At 48.0% G+C, this 23,088-nt stretch overlaps 2 protein-coding genes across 3 annotated transcripts in view; both read left to right on the top strand.

Annotated features, from left to right (window-relative positions):
• Positions 1-609: 609 nt before the first annotated feature.
• On the top strand, positions 610-16,673 carry Cdc6 (cell division cycle 6). Of its 2 annotated transcripts, XM_052756797.1 has the most exons (12): positions 610-2,261; positions 3,106-4,187; positions 5,962-6,243; positions 6,369-6,568; positions 6,828-7,003; positions 7,422-7,528; positions 8,579-8,718; positions 10,117-10,217; positions 11,542-11,606; positions 13,852-14,054; positions 15,017-15,157; positions 15,469-16,673. In XM_052756797.1, exons 2-12 carry the CDS (start codon positions 4,007-4,009, stop codon positions 15,556-15,558), a joined length of 1,686 nt encoding a protein of 561 aa, XP_052612757.1. In that variant the 5' UTR covers positions 610-2,261; positions 3,106-4,006; the 3' UTR covers positions 15,559-16,673. The 2 variants fall into 2 exon arrangements, with proteins under 2 accessions (XP_052612757.1, XP_052612758.1); XM_052756798.1 differs by lacking the exon at positions 610-2,261 and having other exon boundaries at positions 2,974-4,187.
• A 5,088-nt stretch (positions 16,674-21,761) lies between these two features.
• The window catches only part of Rara (retinoic acid receptor alpha), a 46,824-nt gene continuing 45,497 nt past the window's right edge, over positions 21,762-23,088 (top strand). The window contains exon 1 of the mRNA XM_052757518.1: positions 21,762-21,892. The gene's annotated coding sequence lies outside the window, so the exon portion shown is untranslated. The remainder of the gene's footprint in view (positions 21,893-23,088) is intronic.

Genomic DNA, 23,088 nt, shown 5'->3' with positions numbered 1-23,088 from the left:
GTTTGTTTTTGTTTTCCCAGACAAGGTTTCTCTGTGTAGCCCTGGTTGTCCTGGAACTCGATTTATAGACCACGTTGACCTCGAACTCACAGAGATCCACCTGTCTCTGCCTCCCTGGGGGCTGGGATCAAAGTTATGTAACACCACATCTTCACTGCTTTTCAAGCTGAAATCTTAGCTGGTTTTCTTGAACTTTGACTTTAGGTGTTAAAATTCAACCACGCTTCTTTGTTACTGTGGTCAGCTGACAGGAACCAGGAGTCCACTGGGCTTAACTTGCACTTTCACTGCTAGCAGAGTGCAAGTTCCGCCTTACGGACTTATAGTGGGTGGTGTGTGGACCAAGCTCACATAATCTAGATAGAAAAACCTGTGGGGGAGGATTATCATTCAACCATCAGAGTGGCTGGATTCATGATTATTTGACCCATCATTGTTATTAATATGATTAATAAACTATTTATTGATTTCATTGTTCTTCCTAACTTAGTAGCCTGCGTGTGGAACTTGCTTAAATGACCCTCAGCTTCCCAACCGTGTAAGTTCTCTCACTGGGACAGGATTGCTGGTCTGTGTGTGTACCCTTACACACACTCAGAAAGATGCCAGACAGGTCTTTCCAGTGTGCTGTGATTCCTGCTCCGTGACACCGAGTTAGGTGATAAGAACATTAGATTGCTCACTGATGATTACTGAGGCCCAGCTGTGCATGCTGGGGACGTGCCTCTTAAGTATTTCCTGGCCCAGACCATGAACTGCAACATGCAGGAAGGAAGCTGCCTTTCTCTAGCTTCCCAATACTCTGTTGGTAGTAAGAGGATTAAAATGTCAACCTCAGGATCCTGACCATTCCAGAGAGTAATTATAAGGATTTCACCTTTGACACCACTGACGCCCAGTCTGAACTGTTTTTACACATAATTAAATTTATTCTGCTAGGTTTATGGCTGTGAGATTTAAAGGACTATATATGCAATCCATCCATAAAAATCATTCATGCAAATAGTGGACATCAGCTTGGCATAATGCCCTTTTCATCCCTTCATTTGGCAAGTGTTTATCGTGTACCTTATAGCAGAAGTCCACACAGGAGCCTAAGACATGGTCTTTGCCTTCAAACCCCGTAGTGTAGTAGATTATGGTCATCAAAAGGAACCTATGCAGAGTATTGCAAGACTTTCATAGGCGTTGACCAGGAAGGAGAGAAACACATCCTAGCCAGGAAACAGTGGGTACAAAGGTACAGAAATGAGGAACTGACGTGTGTGTGTGAGATTACTGGAGGAAAAGCCTCCAGGGGATAACCTTTCCCAGTTCAGTGCTCACATTCTGCTTGCACAGTGCTCATTTTCTGTTGCAGACTTTTCCTGAGCTGGTGCCTTTTTTTTTTGGAACCCGGTGAGTGCTTTCTTAGGCTGTGGTGTGCACATTAAGCACTTACAGTTTCCCTGCTCTCTCTCCTGTAACCATCCTTTCCATAGCTTACATTTCTATTTCAGATTGTGAGGGTAGGCTTTAGGTCCTCAGGTTATAAACTTGTGAGAAGTAGAGGTGGTCTTAAATTCCATTGTCCTGCTAAGTGAGAAACACCGAATGATCTGAAAGCCTCCTTTCCATGGTATTTCCCCATTGATGGCAGCTTGTTTTCTTTTGGAGTTCTTAGCTGTTAGGAAGCCTTAAGAAAATGTACCCCTTCAACATCTTGTCCTGTTTAGAACCCACCCCTCTAATCCTCCATGATTAAGTAGTCAAGAGCTTGGTCTTCTGTCATTAGAGTGCAAATACCAGCTCTTCCACTTTCTAGTTGTCTGACATGGGGCCAATTTTCTCAGTACCTCTGCCTCAGTTTCCCTCAACTTCCTAGGGTGCTTGGAAAGACTGATGAAGGTGATACAGGTAAAATACTGAACTCATGGGGTTGGGGATTTAGCTCAGTGGTAGAGCGCTTGCCTAGCAAGTGCAAGGCCCTGGGTTCGGTCCTCAGCTCCAGAGGAAAAAAAAATACTGAACTCAGCCACTACACACTTAAGGACTCATACTGGCTTGTGGTAAGGTGGTAACCATTTGAAATGAACTGTTTTGAGTTAACCATTGATTGTGATGTTGTTTTCCTATTCCTAGCTTTATGTCTATTTTATTTGATAGGGGAGGATGAAAGACGTATTTTACAGCCGGGTGTGGTGGCCCCACTCCATTGATGCCAGCACGTGGGAGGCAGAGGCAGGCGGATCTCTGAGTTCAAGGCCAGCCTGGTCTACAGAGTGAGTTCCAGGACAGCCAGGGGGGCTACACAGAAACCCTGTCTCGAAACAAACAGACATAAAATTTACCGTTACCTAGAATTGGGTTCTGGCCTTTAAAGGAACCTGGCCTGCAAATGGCATTAAATGCTCAGCTTGCCTTTCCTATAACTGCCTTCCCTGGCCCCGAAACCCTAGTGTTTGGCCATAAATGATATTCAAGGGATATAATTCTATTCCTTACGAAGTGTAGATAGATTAATGTCAAGGCACACGGAATATATTACCTTGAATAAAACAAAATTGCATATTTAGTGTTGGTCTTGTTTCTCACTTTTGAAGTGCAAGTCAACAAATACCGAGATGATGTCAGTTTGTTTATACAGGTATAGAACTTGACCTAAAAAAGCCCTGGTTCAAGTTATCAGCCCTTCGCCACCGGCATGCCATACAGGACCACTCACAAACTAATAAGCCTTGTGTGGTAGCCCTCATAATGAAAATAGGTGCGCCAGGCGGTGGTGGCGCACACCTTTGATCCTAGCACTCGTGAGGCAGTGGCAGACCAGCCTGGGCGGTTACACAGAGAAAAACTGTCTCAAAAAAAAAAAAACAACAACAAAACAGGTGTGTTTGGCAGAGAGGAAGGATAAAGATACCCCAGGAGAAATTTAAAAAAAAAAAGGAAGTAGACTTGCGTAGGGACAAAAACTACACTTCCCGCCAGGCCTTGCGGCGTGGCGTGCTCACCTAATGAGTCGCCAGCGCGCCTTTCCCGCGGCGGTCTCATGTTAACGCCCTCCCCGGTGAGTGGGTGTGGCTTCAGGCTGGGCTCTGAGACCTGGGGCTGTCTTATTGGCTGTAGGTCATCACCGGCGGGGGCGTGGTGATAAATGGCACCGAATCAGAAGCGTGGCTGGACTTTGGCGCGAGACGGGAACGCTGAGGCAGGGCAGATTTGGCGCGAGCTGAGTTCGCTTCAGCTGTGCGTCTTGTGGCGGGAGATCCCTTGCGGTTGTGTTCGAAACACAGGAGCGTGCACTGCGGCGACACAGCCTTGAAGCGTGTAAAGGAGCAGATTGCTCCGTGAGGCCTGAGAGTTGGCCCGGAGCCCAAAGAGTTGAGGCCGGTTCGAGCGTGGCCTGTGGAGAGCGGAGATCGCCTGAGGTCTGTGGCTGGGTCAGGGAGGGGGTCGTGCGCCTGCAAGCCGTTGGAGCCCGGAGTGGTGGGAAGGAGCTGAGAGCTGCTGGGAGGAAACGGTGTAGGGTGGGGTTGAGAGCGGTGTGGAGCGCAGGCTAGTCCCGGGCAGAGGAGGATGGAATGGAACTAAACTAGTGCTAAAGATGTCTCGTGTGTCTGGAGTGAAGGAGCTAGAAGTATTCTAGAAACCACTGGAGATAAACTGGCATTGCTCAAGTGTAAGAACTTGGGTTCTGGTTTCAGGATGCTTGGGGTGATAGCCGTGTTTTTCTATGACTGTCTCTAAGAGGGGGATAATAGTTTCTACATCTGAGTTATGTATGGTAAGACTGAAGTGTGCAATATGTGCATAACGGTATGTTACACATACTGGGTATACAGATGTTACCTGTTATTTACATAGATTTGGATAGGAAGCAGAACTGTGTTAAAAATACCATGTTAACATAATTTATGAAGTGAGCGTTGGTCACCAATATAAATAAACTCCGTATGTTTTTCTTTTTGCTTTCGTAAATCCCAGGCTTCCTGGCTTTTTTTTTTTTACACCCAGTTGAGTGGTCATCATGCCTCAAACCCGATCCCAGGCACAAGCTACCATCAGTTTTCCGAAAAAGAAGTTGTCTAAGACACTGAGCAAAACGAATTCCAGAGACAGTAAAGTAAAACTTAAAGACGTCCAGGCTGAACCTTCTACTCCACGTGCAAATGCTAAAATTCTGCCTCTCAGTCCCAGAAAACGTCTGGGTAAGTCTTCCCCTCTGTAAGCACAGCTGTGTGACTAATAGCCCTCAGGCCTGCCTTTTCTTGATGCTGAGACGCCTGGCAGGCAGTTAAAACCTTGGCTGTGTCTGTTTTCGTAATGGCTGCTAGGTACGTACTGAATCCACAGTTAAGCCATTCACTGACAGATCATTTTCTGAGGGACTTACTAGGTTTGATCTTCATTTCTTAGTTCTGTCCTTTAAAATTACCTTAAAGTTACGTATGGTATTATGAAATTTGCCTACATACTCGTAAAAATAAGAAACAAATGGGTGACATTCTTAATATTTTTTATTTTTGTTTTAAAATAGTACTTAACATTTTCACTGTTCCGTTTGTTTTTTTTTTTTTTTTGAAAAAAAAAAAAATTTCTCTAACTCAGGCTGGCCTGGAACTCACTTTGTAGCCCAGGATTGCCTCAAACTTGAGATCTTTTTCCCACTACCATACATTTTTGTTTGGTTGGTTTTGGGTTTTTTTGTTTTGTTTTGAGACAGAGTTTCTCTGTGTAGTTTTGGTGCCTGTCCTGGATCTTGCTCTGTAGACCAGGCTGGCCTTGAACTCACAGAGATCCTCCTGGCTCTGCCTCCCGAGTGCTGGGATTAAAGGCGTGCGCCACCACCGCCCAGCTTGGTTTTGTTTTTTGTTTTTTGGAGCTGAGGATCAAACCCAGGGCCTTGCGCTTGCTAGGCAAGCGCTGTACCACTGAGCTAAATCCCCAACCCTTGTTTTGTTTTTTTTTTTTAAGACAGGGTTTCTCTGTGTTGCCCTGGCTGTCCTGGAACTTGCTATGTAGACCAGGCTCTTGAGTGCTGGGATTAAGGATGTGCGCCATCACTGCCGGCCACACTTGGCTTGTGTGTGTTGAGGATGCTACTGGTTGTTGTGGATTGAGCACAAGACCTCGTTCTTCCTAAGAAGTGCTGTACCGCTTAGCTATACATGCCCAGTCTAAGAACTTTAGTGTTATTATTGGTAGATATCATTGTGCTTGGTGGTAGGAGAGCATATGTTGTTGGGGAGTGATCTGGACATATCTGAAGATTTTAGTCTGTTACAATTGAGGGGATGTGCTGGAACCATGTGTAAACGCTAGCAATGCTGCTGAACGACAACGCACACAGCAGCTTCCTACAGAGGAAAGTCATTCATTCCAAGGTGTCAGTGGCGTCGAGATTGACAAGTCTCTTTTTTTTTTTTTTTTAAGTTTTTCAAGACAAGGTTTCTCTGCAACAGCTCTCCTGAGTGCTGGGATTAAAGGCGTATGCCACCACCAGCTGGTGTTAAATCCTATTTTAAAATAACTTAGTCTCACCTCACTAGAACTCATTTGGTTTCTACCAGTTGATAAGATTCAATGGTGCCATCTGGTGGCCATGTGTGCTCCTTAGTGAGAAGTGTCTTTTGTGGTTCTGACTAAGGTAGAAATTCACCTCTTGGCTTTTAATCCCAGAATTTGGGAGACAGAGGCAGGCAGATCTTTGAGTTCAAGGCCAGCCTGGTCCACAGAGCTAGTTCTAGGACAACCAGGCCTACACAGAGAAACCTAGTCTTGGAAAAACTGGGGGGGAACAAAGGAAGGAAGGAAGGAAGGAAGGAAGAAAGGAAGAAAACAAAATTCTGCTCTTCCTGGGTGTGGGAAGGTCTTTGCGCTTCCTTTTACTGTCCTCCACTGTGAAGGACCACGGTCTGCGTTTAGTGCTTTGGGTGCTGGACGGCATTGCTGTGACTGACATGTTCTGTTTTAACGGTTCAGGTGATGACAACCTATGCAACGCTCCTCATTTGTCTTCCTGTTCCCCGCCGAAGCTGGGCAAGAAAGAAAATGGCCCACCTCGCTCACATACTCGGAAGGGATGCAGATTAGTATTCGATGAGGAGCTGACGGTTAAGTCTTCAAACCAAAAAGAGCAAGACCGAGTTCACCAAAACCAAATACTTCCCTCAGCTCAAAAAGGTCAAGAGAGTGAAACAAATTCTGAGCAGAAATGTCCACCGGATAAGGAGTCTGCGCGTGTGAGACTGTTCAAACAAGAAGGTGGGCTCTTAATGGTAGCTGTTGGTGTGCCATCGGGAACAGAGATGACAGTTCTGAGTGAGACCCAGGGAGTCTTTTCAGTCACCTTCTGTTGGGTCTTAACTACCCTTTTATGTCTGGCACAGGAACTTGCTATCAGCAAGCAAAGCTTGTCCTGAACACAGCTGTCCCAGATCGGCTGCCTGCCAGAGAAAAGGAGATGGACGTCATCAGGGCCTTCCTGAAGGAACACATCTGTGGGAAAAAAGCTGGAAGTCTCTACCTCTCTGGTGCTCCTGGGACCGGAAAAACTGCCTGCTTGAGCCGGATTCTGCAAGACCTCAGGGTACGCTGAGAGTCTGAGAGACGGATGCTCTTGCTAAAAAGATTTGACTCTTAAGGGTTAAGGAAGAATAGACCGTTATGTGATTGAATGCTTCCCAGAAGTAAGAATTCTTGTTATTTCAGGGTATAAATCTTTCCAAAGGAAAGTAGAGCTTCGCTCTTGTATTCTCTTAGCTCTCAGAGACCAGATCAGCTTTCAGTAAATCTTTGTCTGAAGCCAACATATCGCCCATGTTTGCATCTTTTTTTTTTATACCTAGAAGGAAGTGAAAGGCTTTAAAACGATCTTGCTGAATTGCATGTCTTTGAGGAGTGCCCAGGCTGTGTTCCCAGCTATTGCTCAGGAGATTGGTCGGGAGGAAATATGCAGACCAGCTGGGAAGGACTTGATGAGAAAACTGGAAAAGCATGTGACTGCTGAGGAGGGCCCCATGATGTAAGTATTTCTCGGCTGCGTGTTGCTCAGTAAAAATCCTCAAGATGTTACCCACACAAAAAAGAACTTGCCCTGAAAAGAACTTTGCTCTGAGAAGTATGTACATACGCTTGAAGAAAAAAAGATAATGTACTTTCTAATTTTGAAAACATTGTACTAACCTATTTATTGATGGTACTGGGACTCAAAGCCAGGGCCGTGTGTGTATGTCAGATACTTTTTTTAAGCAAGTCCTTTGAAAACAACTGGATGACACTTGTTAGTGATGGGGGATGCTAGTCTAACCCTGGCTAATGGCAAGATGAGCTATGGTCTGCAAGCTGAGCTGAGCTTTCTGGCTGTAACCTAAGGTGAGCTCAGATCAAGCATGGGAAGCCTGAAAATGTGATTGGTACTAATTGTTTCTCTTTGTACGTAGTGTGTTGGTGTTGGACGAGATGGATCAGCTGGACAGCAAAGGGCAGGATGTTTTATACACACTGTTTGAATGGCCGTGGCTAAACAATTCCCGATTGGTGCTCATTGGTTAGTGCTCAGTTGTTACTGTCACGTGGTGAATTTGAAATTTTGTTAATCCTTTAAAATCTGTGCAACTTATGTGTGTATAGTATGGGTGTGTGTGTGTGTGTGTGTGTGTTTTGCCTGCATGCAGGTCTGTGCACCACTTGCATACCGGATACCCATGGAGGCCAGAAGTGGGTGTCTGATTCCCTAAACTGGAGTTACAAATGTTGTGAGCAGGCATGTGGGTGCTGGGAGTTGAACCTGCATCCTCTGGAAGAGCATCCAGTGCTCTTAACCACTGAGCCATTTCTTCAGCCCCACCTGTTATTTTATACTTAACCAGCTTTTTGTCTTATGAAAATAAGAAAATTTACTGTGATAGTATTTTTTTTTTTTTTTTTTTTTTTTTTTTTTTTTTTTTTTTTTGGTTTTTCGAGACAGGGTTTCTCTGTGTAGCTTTGCGCCTTTCCTGGTACTCACTTGGTAGTCCAGGCTGGCCTCGGACTCACAGAGATCCACCTGGCTCTGCCTCCCGAGTGCTGGGATTAAAGGCGTGCGCCACCACCGCCCGGCTAGTAATTTTAATAGAAGGCCGATTGTTTTTGTGAGGTCTGAATAAAAATGACAAAGAAGGCAGACACCACACTGCATCCCTGTGGTCCCAGTTATTTGGGAGGATGAGTGCACCACGCCGCCGCCTGGCTTGCTGGGTTTGTTCTTGAGGCGGGGTCTCAGGGCAGCCCTGGCTGGCCTGGAATTCAACGGAAATCTGCCTGCCCATCCTCATTTCTCACTCCCTTCTTCCTGGAGATAAGGTCTATAGCTCAGGGCGGTCTTAAACCCGCCATCCTCCTGCCTCATTCTCCCATGTGTTAAGACTATAAGCATGCTTCCCCATACCTGCCTAAGCACTGTATCTTCCCCAGTAGGTCCAGCTTACCTTTTAGTGTGGGGTGGAGAGCAAGTGGGAGCAGCAATTGAAATACTGGGTTATGACTGGGAATTTATCCTTCGAAGGTTTTAATTTCCTTGTAGGGTGATTTGTCTGCTGATTGTTATTTCTCTCCTCAGGTATCGCTAATACCCTAGATCTCACAGACAGAATTCTGCCGAGACTTGAAGCTAGAGAAAACTGTAAGCCGCAGCTGTTGAACTTCCCCCCTTACACCAGAAATCAGATAGCTACGATCTTGCAGGATAGACTCAGTCAGGTGAGTGTTGACCATTATGCCAAATTCTGTTGCAGGGATAATCTCTGTGGTGGAAAGCTAACAATAGGTTTGAAATATTTTGATTTGATTGTTTTATTAATGGTGTGGCAAGCTCCCATGGACCATAATGAGTGAGAACATTTTTACGTGAATATCTACACGTGGTTTCATTTATTGGCTGCTTCACTGTTGAAATAAAAGTAGGAATTAGAGGACTCATGCTTCCTTAATGGCCTTTAAAAAGTAGGGCCTGGGCCAGTGAGGTGGCCCAGCAGGTAAAGGCACTGGCTGCCAGTTCTAATGATCTGAGTTCCATCTCTGAGACCCCCATGGTGGGAGGAAGACCTAGCTCCTAGAAGGTGTCCGCTGAGCTCCACAGGTTTGGCACACATGCTCTGCCCCACCCCTACTCTAAACAAAAATAAACAAACGGAATAAAATTTTAAGAGTAGGGCCTATGAGCCTGGTGTAGTGGTGCACACCTTTTATCCCAGTACTTGGAAAGCAGAGGCAGACAGTGCTCAGTGTTGGAAGCCAGCCAGGGCTACATAGAGAGATCTTGTCTCAAAAAAACGAAAAACAAGAGAGCCTATGGGAAAACATTTGTAGTTTCACTTGCTTTTTTATTCTGTTCAGGAACCTCTACACATTCCTATAAAATTCTTAAATATATGCAATATGTCCCTTACACCTAAAGGTGGTCAGTCAGGTTTAGACCTTGTGATACGTCCAGTCCCAGTCAGGTTTAGACCTTGTGATACGTCCAGTCCCAGAGTTAGATTTTATTGTTTATTTATTTATTGATGGTACTGGGATTCACAAGGCCTCATGCTAGTAAGTGCTCTACACTGAGCTGTATTTATTTTTTATTTATTATATATTTATTTATTTTAAATGATGTGACTTGATTCTTTTTTTTGTTTGTTGTGTTTTGAGACAGGGTTTCTCTTTGTAACAGCCCTAGCTGTCCTGGAACTTAATCTGTAGACCAAGCTGGTCTCTCTTTTTTTATTTATTTATTCATTTATTTATTTTGTATACAGAAGAGGGTGCCAGATCTCGTTATAGATGGTTGTGAGCCACCATGTGGGTGCTGGGAATTGAACTCAGGACCTCTGGAAGAGCAGTCGTTGCTCTTAACCTCTGAGCCATCTCTCTAGCCCCCCAAGCTGGTCTCTTAACTCACAGAGATCCACCTGCCTCTGCCTCCCAAGTGCTGGGATTAAAGGCTTGTTCCACTACCACTGCCCAGCTATTATATATTTATTTGAGACAGTCTCACTGTGGTTGACTTGAGTTTAGCTCCTCCTGCCTTAGTGTCTCAGGTAGCTAGGATTATGGATGGGCCTGTGTTCGTTCCTAAGCCTGACTCAGTTGTTATCTGTGTCTTGTCTGAAGGTGTCGAGAGACCAGGTTCTGGACAGTGCTGCCATTCAGTTCTGTGCCCGCAAAGTATCTGCTGTTTCCGGAGACATCCGTAAAGCACTGGATGTTTGCAGGTGAGTTATAGCAGTGTTGACTGTCTTTATTAAAAAGAAGAAGAAATGCTGTCAGTTGTCTCATGTAACTCAAATGAATGTGGCTTAAGAGGCCCTGTTCTGCTACTTTTTATGCTCAGAAAAGAGGACTTGTTTCTCAGTGGGGAGCTCTGGGTTTCCACCGCGTTAATGTCTGAAACATTATCAGTCCATTACCTACAGAGGGGGAAACAAATGAGATGTTGCTGGCGCCCCCTGTGGTGATTATAGATTGGTTAATTACATTTGTATTAAAAAAGACTCCAGTTTGCTTTTCCATTCGCTGGGCTCAAGCAGGTTTATTTATGGACCTGAACCATCTTTGCCTTTAGACTTTCTTCTTCCTTTCCTTTTGTGGGCACCCCTTCCTCCCTCCAGTTGGTGGTCCCCCAAGTCCTACCCTAGACCTCTTTCTCTCCTCCATCCCTCTGCCCCTCCTGCTGAGGAAAGCCTCTGTGCTGACTGATGAAAGTTCTTTCCTCCCAGTAGGGGCACTGGGTCCATTAAAATGATCCTTGCTGTGCTGGCCCGCTGGTCCAACTTCCTCCTATTGCCCTGTCGAAGATCCAGGTCTGCCTTATGGCTTCCCGTGGGCAAAACACTTTAGAGAGAGCAGTGGGAGAGGAAGCTCTTCCTGTTGCTAGACTGCATGATCTGGAATGTGAGAGTCCCCTAGTCAGCAAAGTATTTGAGTAAAGACTACAGCTATGAGTGATAGCCATGTAGGTCAGCAAGATTAGCCTACATGTGTCCTGTAGAGTCTATCTGAGGACTCCCCTTGTGGGTCTGCTGTGTGGGAGTGCTGTAAGACCTCCTTAGTCCACCCCCACTCATCTAAAATGTTACTGGCTTAATGTGTGGCAACCTGCTTGACATCCGTCAGAGGAAGATAAGTAGCATGTCTCTCAAATCCCCGGTCTTTTCATGTTAAAGGCGGCCAAGTCTTCCTGAAGCTGCGACTTAACCCAGTTTGTTTAGGGACCTTAATTTTTTTTTTTCAGGCAGGGTCTCTCTGGGTAACTGGCTCCCCTGGAACTCACTCACTGTGTAGACCAGACTGGCCTCTAAGATTGATTTGCATTTTAGCTTCATGTATGTATGCCTGTGCAGGTCAGAAGAGTGTGTCAAATCCCCTGGAGTTGGAGTTACAGGGGATTGAGAGCTGCCTGGTGTAGGTGCTGGACATGAAACTTGGAAGGGACCTTAATTTTTTTAAAAACGTGTTAATGTGCCTGCTTTGGGGCATGGTCTCTTGGTGTGGTATTTGGTTTGGCTGAGACTAAATTTTAGAAATTTTTTTTTATAGGCGAGCTATTGAAATTGTGGAGTCGGACGTCAAAAGCCAGACGGTCCTCAAACCACTGTCTGAAGGTGAGTAGCTTAACTTGCTTCCTGTCTTCATCTATAGATGGAGAATTAAGTTTCCTGAGGAAAGGGGAAGATAAACAGACACAGTTAAATCCACACACGCACGCACGCAAGAGGGAGCAAGGTGTAGTCTCATCTAGTTTATTTCAGTCTTGCCTGCCAGTAGTCTGTGTGTTACTGGAAATGAGTTCCCCGGGGTGTTCCTAAATGGTGGGGCTCAGGTAGTAAGGTTTCTTCCAAGGCTCTCAGGTTGAGTCACCTTCTGTCTGGTTACTTACTATGAGTGCCCTTTAAGTGTTTACGTAGGAGAAAGCAGTGGCCGGTAAGTAAAGGAAAGACAGTCGTATTATGGACTGAGCAGATCAGGAGTTCACCTCAGGGTGTCGTGAGGCAGTCTACAAGGGCAGAGCACAAAGGTCTGTGGCTACAGGAAACCGAACGCTGACACAAACGAGCTTGAATTTCCCTTTTCCTCAACCCTGTTTTCTTCACTGGCAGATTTTCATCAGTATTTATTTTTAGTTAATTAGTTTTGGTTTTTCAAGACAGGGTTTCTCTGTAGCAGCTCTGGCTGTCCTGGAACTCGTCAGTATTTATTGAAAGAAACAATTTAAAGGGTTTTAGAAGTAACCCAAATTAGTGCTTGGGCTGCGAGTAGGCTGCATACACCCCTGTGTGGACTTGGGTCATTTTCTCTGTTTCCTTCCTCACTCCTAGCAGTAACACACAGGCTTGTCAGTGGCCCTGGGAGAACCTAGTGCACACTGTTGAAAGAGCTTCAGGGTCCTGGAGTAACTTACGGGACTCACTAATTCCTGTCTTTGTGGGGATCTAGTTTCAATGGCCTAGCTAGCTATATAGAAAACTATGGGGAAAGTGACTTCAGCTAAATATAAGGAACTTTTTTATTGTTTTTGTTTTTTTGAGACAAGGTTTCTCTGTGTAAAGGAACTTTTTTGGTTTTTCGAGATAAGGTTTCTCTGCGTAATAGTCCTGACTGTCCTGAAACTCACTCTGTAGACCAGGCTGGCCTCCAACTCACTGAGATCCACCTGCCTCTGCCTCCTGAGTGCTGGGATTAAAGGCGTGTGCCGCCGCCGCCGCCGCCGCCGCCGCCGCCGCCGCCGCCACCACCACCACCACCTGCCAGGAACTTTCTAGGAAATAACTAGGTTCCCCAGCACTGAAGATAGGCAAACAAAAATTAGCTGGATACCAAGCATGGTGGGCCATACCTATGATTCCAGCCCTCAGGAGGCTGAAGTCTTGAGAATCACTATAAGTTCAAGGCCAACAGAGGCTGCATAGAAAGACTCTCTTAAACCGTGGAACAACAACAAAATGGATAGGCGTCCTGTTGGGATTGTTTTAGAAGGGACTTGGCCCTTGTGTAGAGAAAAGAGACTTCCAAGTTCCTTTCATCAGGGAACCTCTTCTGTTCTGTGAGCCCTGCTTTCTCGATTAGCCCTTTGCAGCTTCCTGCTTGTGGTAGAGGAGCAGAAGCAGGTTGTTGTGGGGCAAGTGCAGGCACAGGTTGTTAAGGAGCAAAACCTGCCTCTATTGCACAGACGTGCTTCTCCAAACAGTGGGACCACGGTCCCGTGTGGATTTCCCCAGTTCTCAGACTCCAGCTCTGGGGCGGGTGCTATCTGCTAGGCTATCTATCCAGTGACATTTTCTGCTGTCTTCCAGATCCGTTTGGAGGGGTGAACAAACTTCAGGGTTCATCTAGGGAAGCCATCTGAGGTGCGGGGGCTTCGAGTGGGGTTGACTTTACCGTCTATACTTACCCACTCATTTGACTCAAAATGTTAGATAAATTTTCCAACTAGTACTTCTCCTTCCTTAACTGCCAGGTAGTTGTCTTTGCTGCAGGGTTTTGTGCTCAGGATCAGTCACACCAGGGGGTCTGCACTGGCCAACCTCTGAGGCAGTTAGCCCTACTTGGTGGCTTCTATCAGGTTCTTGCTAATTTAGAAGGGAGATCAGTGGTCTTCTCAACATTAAGTTGTATCCTAAAGGACAAAATAGATCATTATTCTTCTGAGAGAAAAGGCAGACCTGCTCTCCCAAGTCATCCGGAACTGCCTTTTCCTCCTCTTCCGCCTTGGAGACAGAACCTCCACTTTGCCATTGTGCCCGCACCTGGGTTTCCTTTAGTTAACGTTAGGTAACACCAGCATTGTGTGTCTCCGCACACACACACAGTTTTAGAGGCTGTACAAAGCTTGGCTTGCTTACCTTGCAGGTCAATCACCCTCTGAGGCGCCAGTTCCCAAACGTGTTGGCCTTGCTCACATATCCCAAGTCATTTCGGAAGTGGATGGGAACAGGGTGACTCTGAGCCAAGAAACAACACAAGATTCCCTCCCTCTCCAGCAGAAGATCTTGGTTTGCTCTTTGCTGCTCTTGACCAGGCGGCTGAAAATCAAAGAGGTCACTCTGGGGAAGGTAAGCTGGGGGTCTCAGCAGGTGGAGTGGAATGCAGGTTTTTTCAAAAGACCTGTCTTTTCCAGGCAATAGGAGTGAGTCAAAAATGGGTTTTATCAGTAAGAATAAATGTTGGTATTACTGCATTTGGGAGGCAGAGGCATGTGGATCTTTGAAGATTTGAACTAGCCTGATCCTACATAGTTCTAGGCCAACCAGGACTACATAGTAGCCTTATCTAAAAAAAAAAAACAAAACAAAAAAACAAAACAAAACACGAGTTAAGGCCAGGCAGTGGTAGACCACGCCTTTAATCCCAAAACGCTAGGAGGCAGACAGAGGTGAATGTCTTTGAACTCGAGGCCAGTCTAGGCCACATAGTGAGTTCCAGGACAGCCAAGGATATGTAGAAAGACCCTTGCCTCACCACCACCACCACCACCACCACCACCACCACCACCACCACCACCACCCAAAAACTAAGAAACTGAGTGGTTCAATACCTGTGATTCTAGTACTTAGGAGGCAGATCGAAGAGGGTCGCCAGCCAGAACTACAAGCAATTCCTACATTTTATATTAAAGTAAATGACTGGGCAGTCCAGAGCAGTTGCAGCTGTACCTGCCGAGGACCCGGGTTCCATTCCCAGCACCCATGTGGTGCCTCACAACAATCTACTTTAGTTCCAGGGGACCTGACAACTTTTCTGCTCTCCATGGGCATCGGGCATGAGTGCGGTGCCCATACATAAATACATGCCAGCAAGACCCAGGAAATTAAAGAACATCTTTTACAAGAGAACCCTAAAGTATAGGAAGGGGGAGCGCAGAAGGTGTATTGCCTGTTTGAGGGTTTATTGAAGAGGGGGAAATAGAATATACAGGTAACTTAAGATGGTGTTCCTGGGCTTGTTTTTGCTTTTTCATCTGAGGTTATGAGATGTGACTTTTAAGTGACACTTGTTCCCCCTCATTTCCTCCCAGTTATACGAAGCCTACAGCAGCATCTGTCGCAAACAGCAGGTGGCGGCTGTGGACCAGTCTGAGTGTTTGTCCCTGTCGGGACTCCTGGAGTCCAGAGGCATTTTGGGATTAAAGAAAAATAAGGAAAGCCGCCTGACCAAGGTACAGGTGACAGCTTATGGTGTCCCTGCTTTTAATTGTCCTGTTCTAGAGAGAGTGTCATTTGCCAGAGTAAAGATTAGAAATGACTAGTGAGCAGTTTGTTTTTCTGCTAGCTAGGGTTTCAGATGAGAGGGAGGGAGTGGTGTGATTTAGGCCATTGAAAACAGCAGGGTTTGACTTGCCAGTCCAAGGAACGTGGAATGTGATAGGGAGTGTAATGGTGTGTGTGTGTGGGTGTGTGTGTGTGTGTGTGTGTGTGTGTGTGTGTGTGTGTGTGTGCTTCCTCATGAAAAACCCTTTCCTCTTTCCAGGTGTCTCTGAAGATTGAAGAAAGGGAAATAGAGCATGTCCTGAAAGGCAAAGCTTTCATTGGTAATATCCTCGCTGGTGGACTGCCCTGAATGCTTCTCTCACCCCACCTGCAAGTATCCAGCTGACATTTGGCACACTGGGGAGTCTCCATTTTAGTGTATGGATTCATTGGCTCTTACTGTTTTTACTCATAAAAATGACTGAGTAGCTGGGTGTGATGGCATATGCCTGTAATCCCAGCACTTGGGAAATAGAGGCAGAAGGATCAGGAGTTCAAGGCCATCCTTTGCTACATAGTGAGTTTGAGGCTGGCCTGGACTACATAAGACACTCTAAAAACAAAACCAATGACCCTTTTAAAGTACTATTCGGTACCTTTTCCACTTCTGCACCTAACCAATGTGCCTGCAAGGACATACAGACTTGTGTTGAAGGATTTGTATGTATTATTTTTCTAAATACAAACGATATATTTTGTGAAGAACTTTGAGGTTTAAAGATGAAGTGGAATGATCCAGAAAAATATACAAGCCTCCAGGGAAATTTGAAGGACCTTTTGGTCAAAGGACTCTGGAGTTTACTACATTCCTGGACAGGTACTGCCTCGTTGGACTTTTTAAGGACTCGGGGAGTTTCTCTAGTGCTCCCACACAATGTGGGGTGATTAGGAGAATGTAACTGCAGATTGTGAATATATTTATTTTCAAGTTTCATTTTTGGGCTGCATTTGTTACCTTGGTCACCCATTTGTGTGTGGGCAGATGGGTGCCACTGTGTTCGTGTTGGGGACAACTGCAGAAGTCATTGTTCACCTTGCACCTTGCAGATCCCAGGGACTGAGCTCGGGGCACCAAGTGTGGCAGCAAGCACCTTTACTTTTGAGCCATTTCGTGGGCCTGCATTTGTTGTCTCTAAGTAGAGTCACATTCAGGGGAGTTCCAGTTTCGGGACAGCCAGAGCTACATAAAGAAACACTGTCTCAAAAAAAACAACAACAACAAACAAACCCCAGAAAAGGCCTTCTCATACTGTGCTAAGATCTTAGCTTCCCGCAGATGAAGCCGTTGTTTCAAAATGGCTCAGGTCAGGCCTGGATTTTCATCTGAACACTTCATAGTCTCCTTAGATAAATTTATCCATATGGTCACCGAGGACACTGCTGGGTTTGATTTCCAGCGGTTTAAGTGGCAATTTGTGACAGGGACAGCAGAGGGCACCATTATAACACTGCTTTGAAAGTGTGGGACTGGGCAGGGGTGGTTTTGGAGGGAAGGGGCAGGAAGTGGACTTGTTTGGGGAATTGCTATTCCTTTGTACCTGAGCAAAGCTGTAACAGTCAGCTGTAAACAGTGTGCTAGGGATGGTCTGAACCTCTTTCCTCTGAGAGAGGCTGCTGCCTCCTTGTCTGATCTGGCCTTGAGTTTGGGAATTTGATAGGTGCACAGAAGATCCGTTGGCCACTGTTTCATTCATTCTGCACACTGTATCCTTGTAAAGTGATCTGCTCCACAGCAGGTGGGGTGGGATGGGATAGAAGGGCAGTGAGCACTCTGAAATGCATACTGCCCACTGGTGTGTGTAGCAGAAGAGTCTAGATAGGAGTCTGGATGTCACACACACTCCTTTACTACAGTGTTCCTCCCCTCTGGGGCAATGTACAAGTGGAGAGGACGGTTCTCTACCAAGAAGTTTGGGAAATGTCTGGGACTATAAGGGTTAACAAGCATAATTGTAAAGATTGTCCGAAGACTGATGGAAAGCAGAGACTGAATGGGATTGAGAACAGATGTGAGGCTTGATTTAAATTACATTTTATTGGATGCTGCAGCCTTAAGAGACGTGACTGCTTTACAGTTTGTTTCCACACTGTGGGCAGCTGCTGTCTGTTCTGTGTCCACAGTAGGATCCTGCCCAAAAAGGAGCGGCCTCCCCACCTCGTTGTATTTGAGGCTTGGCGCCTTCCTCTAGCTGTGGGGCTTGAGTCGGGAACATGGCTTGACTCTCAGTGGGACTGTGCTGTATCCTCCCTGGCTTCTGGCCAAGATCACATTTGCGGATTCAAAGGGGCCAAGTTCCTTCCCCTCTCTACCTCTTTTTCTCAACGCTGTGCCCCCCCAGTTTAGAAATAGGGCTTTCTGTGTACTGTTTTGTTAGTTTCCTTCAGCTCCCCCCCCCAGTGCCCCCACTGACAATTTCTAGGTCATTGCCACTCTTAAGACTTCAGCAATTGGAATGGGGTTGGTTCTGTCAATGATGCGTGAAGCAGCCGAGAGTCCCTGCTTGGCTTCCGCTGCCCTTGTGGGAGCAGAGGCTGATGTATGTCAGTGAAGTCTTAAGTGTGATTCAGACGGCTGGCCGGCCGGGGCAGAAGGGAAGAGAGTCCTTTCCTTGCCCGCTTTTCTCACTGAGGCTGAGAGCTATGGGAAGGTGGTGGGAGTTTAAGTAGGATGGGACGGGCCTGTGGTTACGAGTTTTTGCCAGGATCATCGTAGGCCACTCCACATGGAGCAGTGGCAAAGAGGCTGACCTACATTTTTCCTTTTGAAGATGGTGGGGTGTGTGTGTCTATCCTGGTCTGTCTTTTTTTTTTAAGAACCAGATTAAGCGTCCATAGTGTTGGGTATTGCCGTGGAAAGAACATGGACCCAATAAAGTTGGTATGAATATCAACCCCAAACTGCCACTGACAGTTCTGGCTCCATGAAGACTTGCCTGTGGCTAGCTAACTGCAAGAGTGTGTGAGGTCCAGGCTAGCTACCCAGAAGTCAGGAAACCTGGCAGGCCCCTTTCCCTCCCCTCTCCCATTGCTCTTGCCCCCACCCCACCCCCAGCACAGGAACTTTACCGCTCGACTACTTCCCAGTCCTCCCCGCTTTTATTAAGTACCCTCTAAAGATACACAATAAGCTGGACCTGGTGTACAGGCCTGCAATCCCAGCTCTGCAGGAGGATCACAAGTTCAAGGCTTGCCTGGACTATAAGAGTGAGTTCAAGGCCAACCTGGAGAATTTATGAAAGAGGGCCAGCTCAGAAATAAGAGTGCTTGCCTGGCATACACCAAGCCCTGGGTTCAGTCCTCGGTGTGGAGACTGGGGGTGGAGAAGAAAGACACGGTAAGGGCCAGCAGCTTAAGCCGTGTTTGTGAAAATGCCTTCACTGAGGCCAGCTGGGGAGACTGTGCAGGCATGAGGCCCCAAGCTCAACCTCCAGGACACCCCACCACGGAGTCACACACTAGTAACCCAATCCCAGCGCTGGAGAGGCTGAGACAGGCAGACCCCTGGGGCCGAGGGCTGGCCAGTTTAGCCTACTGGTCAGGTCAGGTAAGTAAGAGTCGCCTCTGCAGTAAGAAAACAAGCCTGGCAGCTCCTGGGGAATGATACCTACGGTTGACCTTTAGCCTACACATGCACAAAATATCTTGACTGTTGACTGTGGGGAGCGGGGGAGCCAAAGTGGGGTTTTGTTGTTTATGGTTTTGGGGGATTGAACCCAGAGCGAGAATTTATTTACATTTGTGTCGGTCTCCCGCACTTAACTCTGGTAGCTAGCTATTCATTAACTACTTTTCCGTGAACAACACAAAGATACAGCCTTCCCCCCATCTTGAGAACAGTTCTCAGCTGGAGGTAAACTCCGCTGCCCAGGCACTCAGGTGGGCTGGGCCCCTGCAAAAGGCCTCCCAATTGCAGTTGCCTGGCATGTTCGTTGATCAGACCTCAGCCCTTGGGCTGGATGTCCTAGTAATTGGCTTCGGGCAATCTCTGTTGCTTCAGGGAGGCTTTGGCTATGGGTTGGAGACCTGGCCTGCAGGCTAGGAAGAGGTGGTTCAGTCCAGAAATTACCTAACGTCCCCAGAGATCTCCCAGCAAACGGCCTCTAGTCTGTAAGAGACTGGGGAAGAACCCACCTTGGATGTCCTACTTTCTGGCTTTGTGGGGGAAGTTAGCTCAGTTTCCTCCTGCCGGCTTCCCCTCCACAGAGGAAGGTGCGCGGGGCAGAAGTGTGCCCTCTGGTCTTCTCTTACTCCAACTCCACCAGTCCGGACCCTGCCGGTGGAAGCTAAGAGGGTGCAAGGAGCCTGGGTAGAGGCCGAAGTGAAGGCTGGCAAAAGGAGAGCCGGCTCCGTGTTGGCTTTTTTTTTTTTTTAATTTCTAATTGAGTTCTGAATCAGCCTCATTCGCTTTGATCCCTCCTCTGTTTCCCACACTGCCTGAAAGAGCTGGATCAGCACTTTGTAACAAGGGTGCGCCTGCTCCCCACACCCCCCCTCCCCGACGCTCTCTGCTGCCGCCATCCACGGCTTGTCTCCTTCAGTTAAGATAATGAAGATACTGAGAGATAAAATGTGTATTTAATAAGGGTGGGGGCAGGGAGGCGGAAAGGGGCAGCCAGGGCCTTCCCTAGTCTGGGGCCTCGCCAAGACTCCGGCTGAAAGCAAAGCTCGAGTAAGACTTGGCTTCGGGGTGTGGGGGTTTCTGGGCCTCAATCCAGCTGACTTCACTGCCTGCTGTTTGCCCTAAATTCCCCCACCTCCACCCTCTCACCGCCACACTCCTTCCCTCTCTGCTTGCTCCCAGTGGGAAGAAAAAGGAGTCTCGCTTGACTTTCTTTTCAGCTGGTAACTTGGCCTTTGCTGTGGTACCCCCCACCCCAGTGTCAGCTGCAAGGTCAGGCTAGGGCAGCCCCCTATAGCCTAGGCCTGTAGAAGCTGTGGGTTCACAGTGGGGGGCGAAAAAGCTGGAGTTAATGAAGGCCAGCTGCCCGGCTGGGTTCTGCCTACAGCTAGCTGGAGGCCAGCCTTCGGTGGTGGTTAGGTGGAGGGGGAGGGTGACCTCCATTCCTGGGTACAAGGATATCCTGTGGCAGCTGGGCCTGTGCTTCTCCGGGAGCTTGGTTTCATCCTCAGCTTGTTAGAGACGTCTGCTTCTCTCCTCCTCGGTTCCCCCCCTCCCCAAATAACACTGGGCTCTCACTGAGCTTTCTAACTGTAGTGGTGGCCCAGCTGAGATCTGAGGATCTCCAAGCCCTTTGGTAAACACTCATTAACTGCCTGGGAAGAAGCCGGAGTCCTGTTTAACAGCTGGGAGAGAACTGAGGCACATTAGGGTGAAAGGCTTGACCTGAGCTCACCCCGCAGACTCCACCCTGGGGCTTCCATCCATGCCGTCTAGCTCCTTCCAGTTCTCCCTGCAAGACGGTGAGCTTGGAGACTCTGCTGCTGCCCTCTGCCCTTCTAGGAAGAGGCCACTGCTCTCTCCCATCCCTCAGTATGCCCTGGACTTCTCCTGGCCCTTCACTCCATGACATTTTCCCCGCATCTGCTGCTGCTGTTGGAAATAGTACGCAACACTCCTTGCAAAATGTTCTCAGTCCAGCGCTCTGCAGACTCCTCGGACCTCTCTCCACTGTCCACCTGGCCCACCATGCCTGAATTTCTCTTTCAGGGTGACCAGAGAAGGAACAACCTTGGAGAAAGCCCATTATCCTCTACTAGAGAGCCAGTGACCTCGAAGTTGACCTACTGTGTTAAGAGATGTCTCTGCCCCAGAACAATACCTGGGGAAATACCCTTTAACGTGTTCATTATGGTAATAAAGACTCAAGGTCCTGTTGAGGGCTGAGCAAGGGCGCTGGCTGACTTCTAGGTTCTGTGTCTTATGCATCCCCTGCTCATTGCCATCTCTGGTACTAGATGTATCCGAAGACGTCCCCTCCTCTCCTGTCCCACCTGCTCAGCCCCTCCTATACCTGAGTGCACGCCACAGGCTCCCTAGTACACCATAGTGGGCCCTGTAGTCTAACAGCCTAACCCACAGTCTCCGGCTGCCATGGAGACATCCGGCCCTCTTGCTGAAGACCAAGGTTTCTCCTGGGATGGTTCCTTAGGCACTTAGGAATAATGGTGTGGGATGAGTAGACCGATATAGTCCGAAAAAGAGGACAGAAGCGGGTGTGTGTCTGTCTAAAAGGACAGACATCCCTGACATTCCCATAGCTGAGATAGCTAAATAGCCCAATGGGAGTGGCAGAGAATAAAGTCCTCAACCCCATCCTCGGTGCCCAAGGCCAAATCCATAGGCTCAGGAGAGGCAGAAAGAAATGTCTGTTTGTCGTGTGGTGTGTCTTGAGATCTGATACCGCTCCTGGCCCCTACCCATGCTCAGATCCCCCCATCTTTCTTCCAGTGGGTTAGCTTTCCTCCATCAGTCCTCAGAGCTGCACCCGCTAACCAAGTGGGGGTTGGTAGTAGAGGGCAGGGAGAGCCTACAATCTGGAGAGTGGGCTTTAGGACCCAACGGGAACCGTGCCTCTTGCAGCAGCCTAACCCAGAAGCAGGGGGGAATCCTGAATCGAGCTGAGAGGGCTTCCCCGGTTCTCCTGGGAACCCCATCGCCCCCCTGCCGGCACACACCTGAGCAGGTAGGATCATGCACACCCCCTCCCAATTCTTCCCGGGCCTTCTTTTGCTGGAGTCTCCCTGCTCGTGCTCCGGCCGCTTCCCTCTTGGCAGTTCAGGCTTTCCCCATTACTCCTCCCCCATTGCTCACAGTAGTCCAGGGAGGTGGGAGCCTGGGAACCCTGGGGCGTTGGAAAGCTCTGAACCCGAGACCCCCGGAGCGCCTCTCGCAATTCGCCCCCCCCCCCAGGCATGCTCCATTCTCTAGCTAAGAATGGAAAGTGGGGGAAGGTCTGTCTGCCCAGGCCCCACGCCCTTGCACCTCCTTTGCAGTATTGATTCAACCTCCCACCCCCACCTCACCTAGACTGGAGAATTGGGAAGTGATGGCCAGACAGAAAAAGTGGAGAGGGCATGAAGGGAACCCTACTCTCCCTGAGGGATTCTCCCTTGCTTCTTCGAGGCTTCCCAGCCTGGAGCTCGGGACTTTGCCTCCACTCCCTCTCACTATGTAGGGAGCCCAGGTCTCCTCCTTCCAGGTGCACGACGATACACTTGGGTACACAAGGGCTTTGTGGATGGCTGGTGGAGGTTTGCTGACCTTGTTCTCTAGGGAAAGTCCTTTCCGCTTACAACTCTCATTCCTGCCAACACCTCAGCACCTAGTGCGGAAGCCCCTCCCTTGAGTGTCTGTGTGTGTGACCATGTGGTTGTAGGACCTATAAATTTTGGATAAAGGTTCCTGTATGCATCCAAGGGGAGAGATCCCAGTGAGGCCCCAGCCAGATCAGGCTCAGTCCAGATGGCAGGGGAAGGGGGTGTGGACCAGATCTGGAAGGCCTATCAGCCATGCCAGCTCCCTGCAAGCCTTGGCTTACAGAGCCTCAGGCTCCTGGTGTTACCCTAGAGCTGGGAGGTCCCCGAGCTCCTGCCCTCCTGCAGGCTCTCTGGGAGAGAGCTGGATGGTACCTACTGTTTACATTGGCTGGTTTTCCCCTCCAGTGGTGGGCTGACAGGCCCTGCTTGCTGAAGATGGGGGCATCTCATCATGGGTTGGTGGGCTTATGTGAAGGGCAGGTGGTTTGTCTGAATAACTAGTAGCCATGTGTGTATCTTGCCTCTGGGGGTAGCTGAATGGGAGGGGGGGTGATGTGATAGAAAAGGTCCAGACCCATCATAGTTTGGCTCTCAGGATGTTGTGAGGGTGGGTGACATGCAC

Source organism: Peromyscus californicus, unplaced genomic scaffold, assembly GCF_007827085.1.
Source record: "Peromyscus californicus insignis strain IS unplaced genomic scaffold, ASM782708v3 Scaffold_3__1_contigs__length_106647218, whole genome shotgun sequence".
Classification (NCBI taxonomy): Eukaryota; Metazoa; Chordata; class Mammalia; order Rodentia; family Cricetidae; genus Peromyscus; species Peromyscus californicus.
Note: the sequence above shows the minus strand (reverse complement) of the source record. Positions and strands in the feature narration are given on the sequence as shown.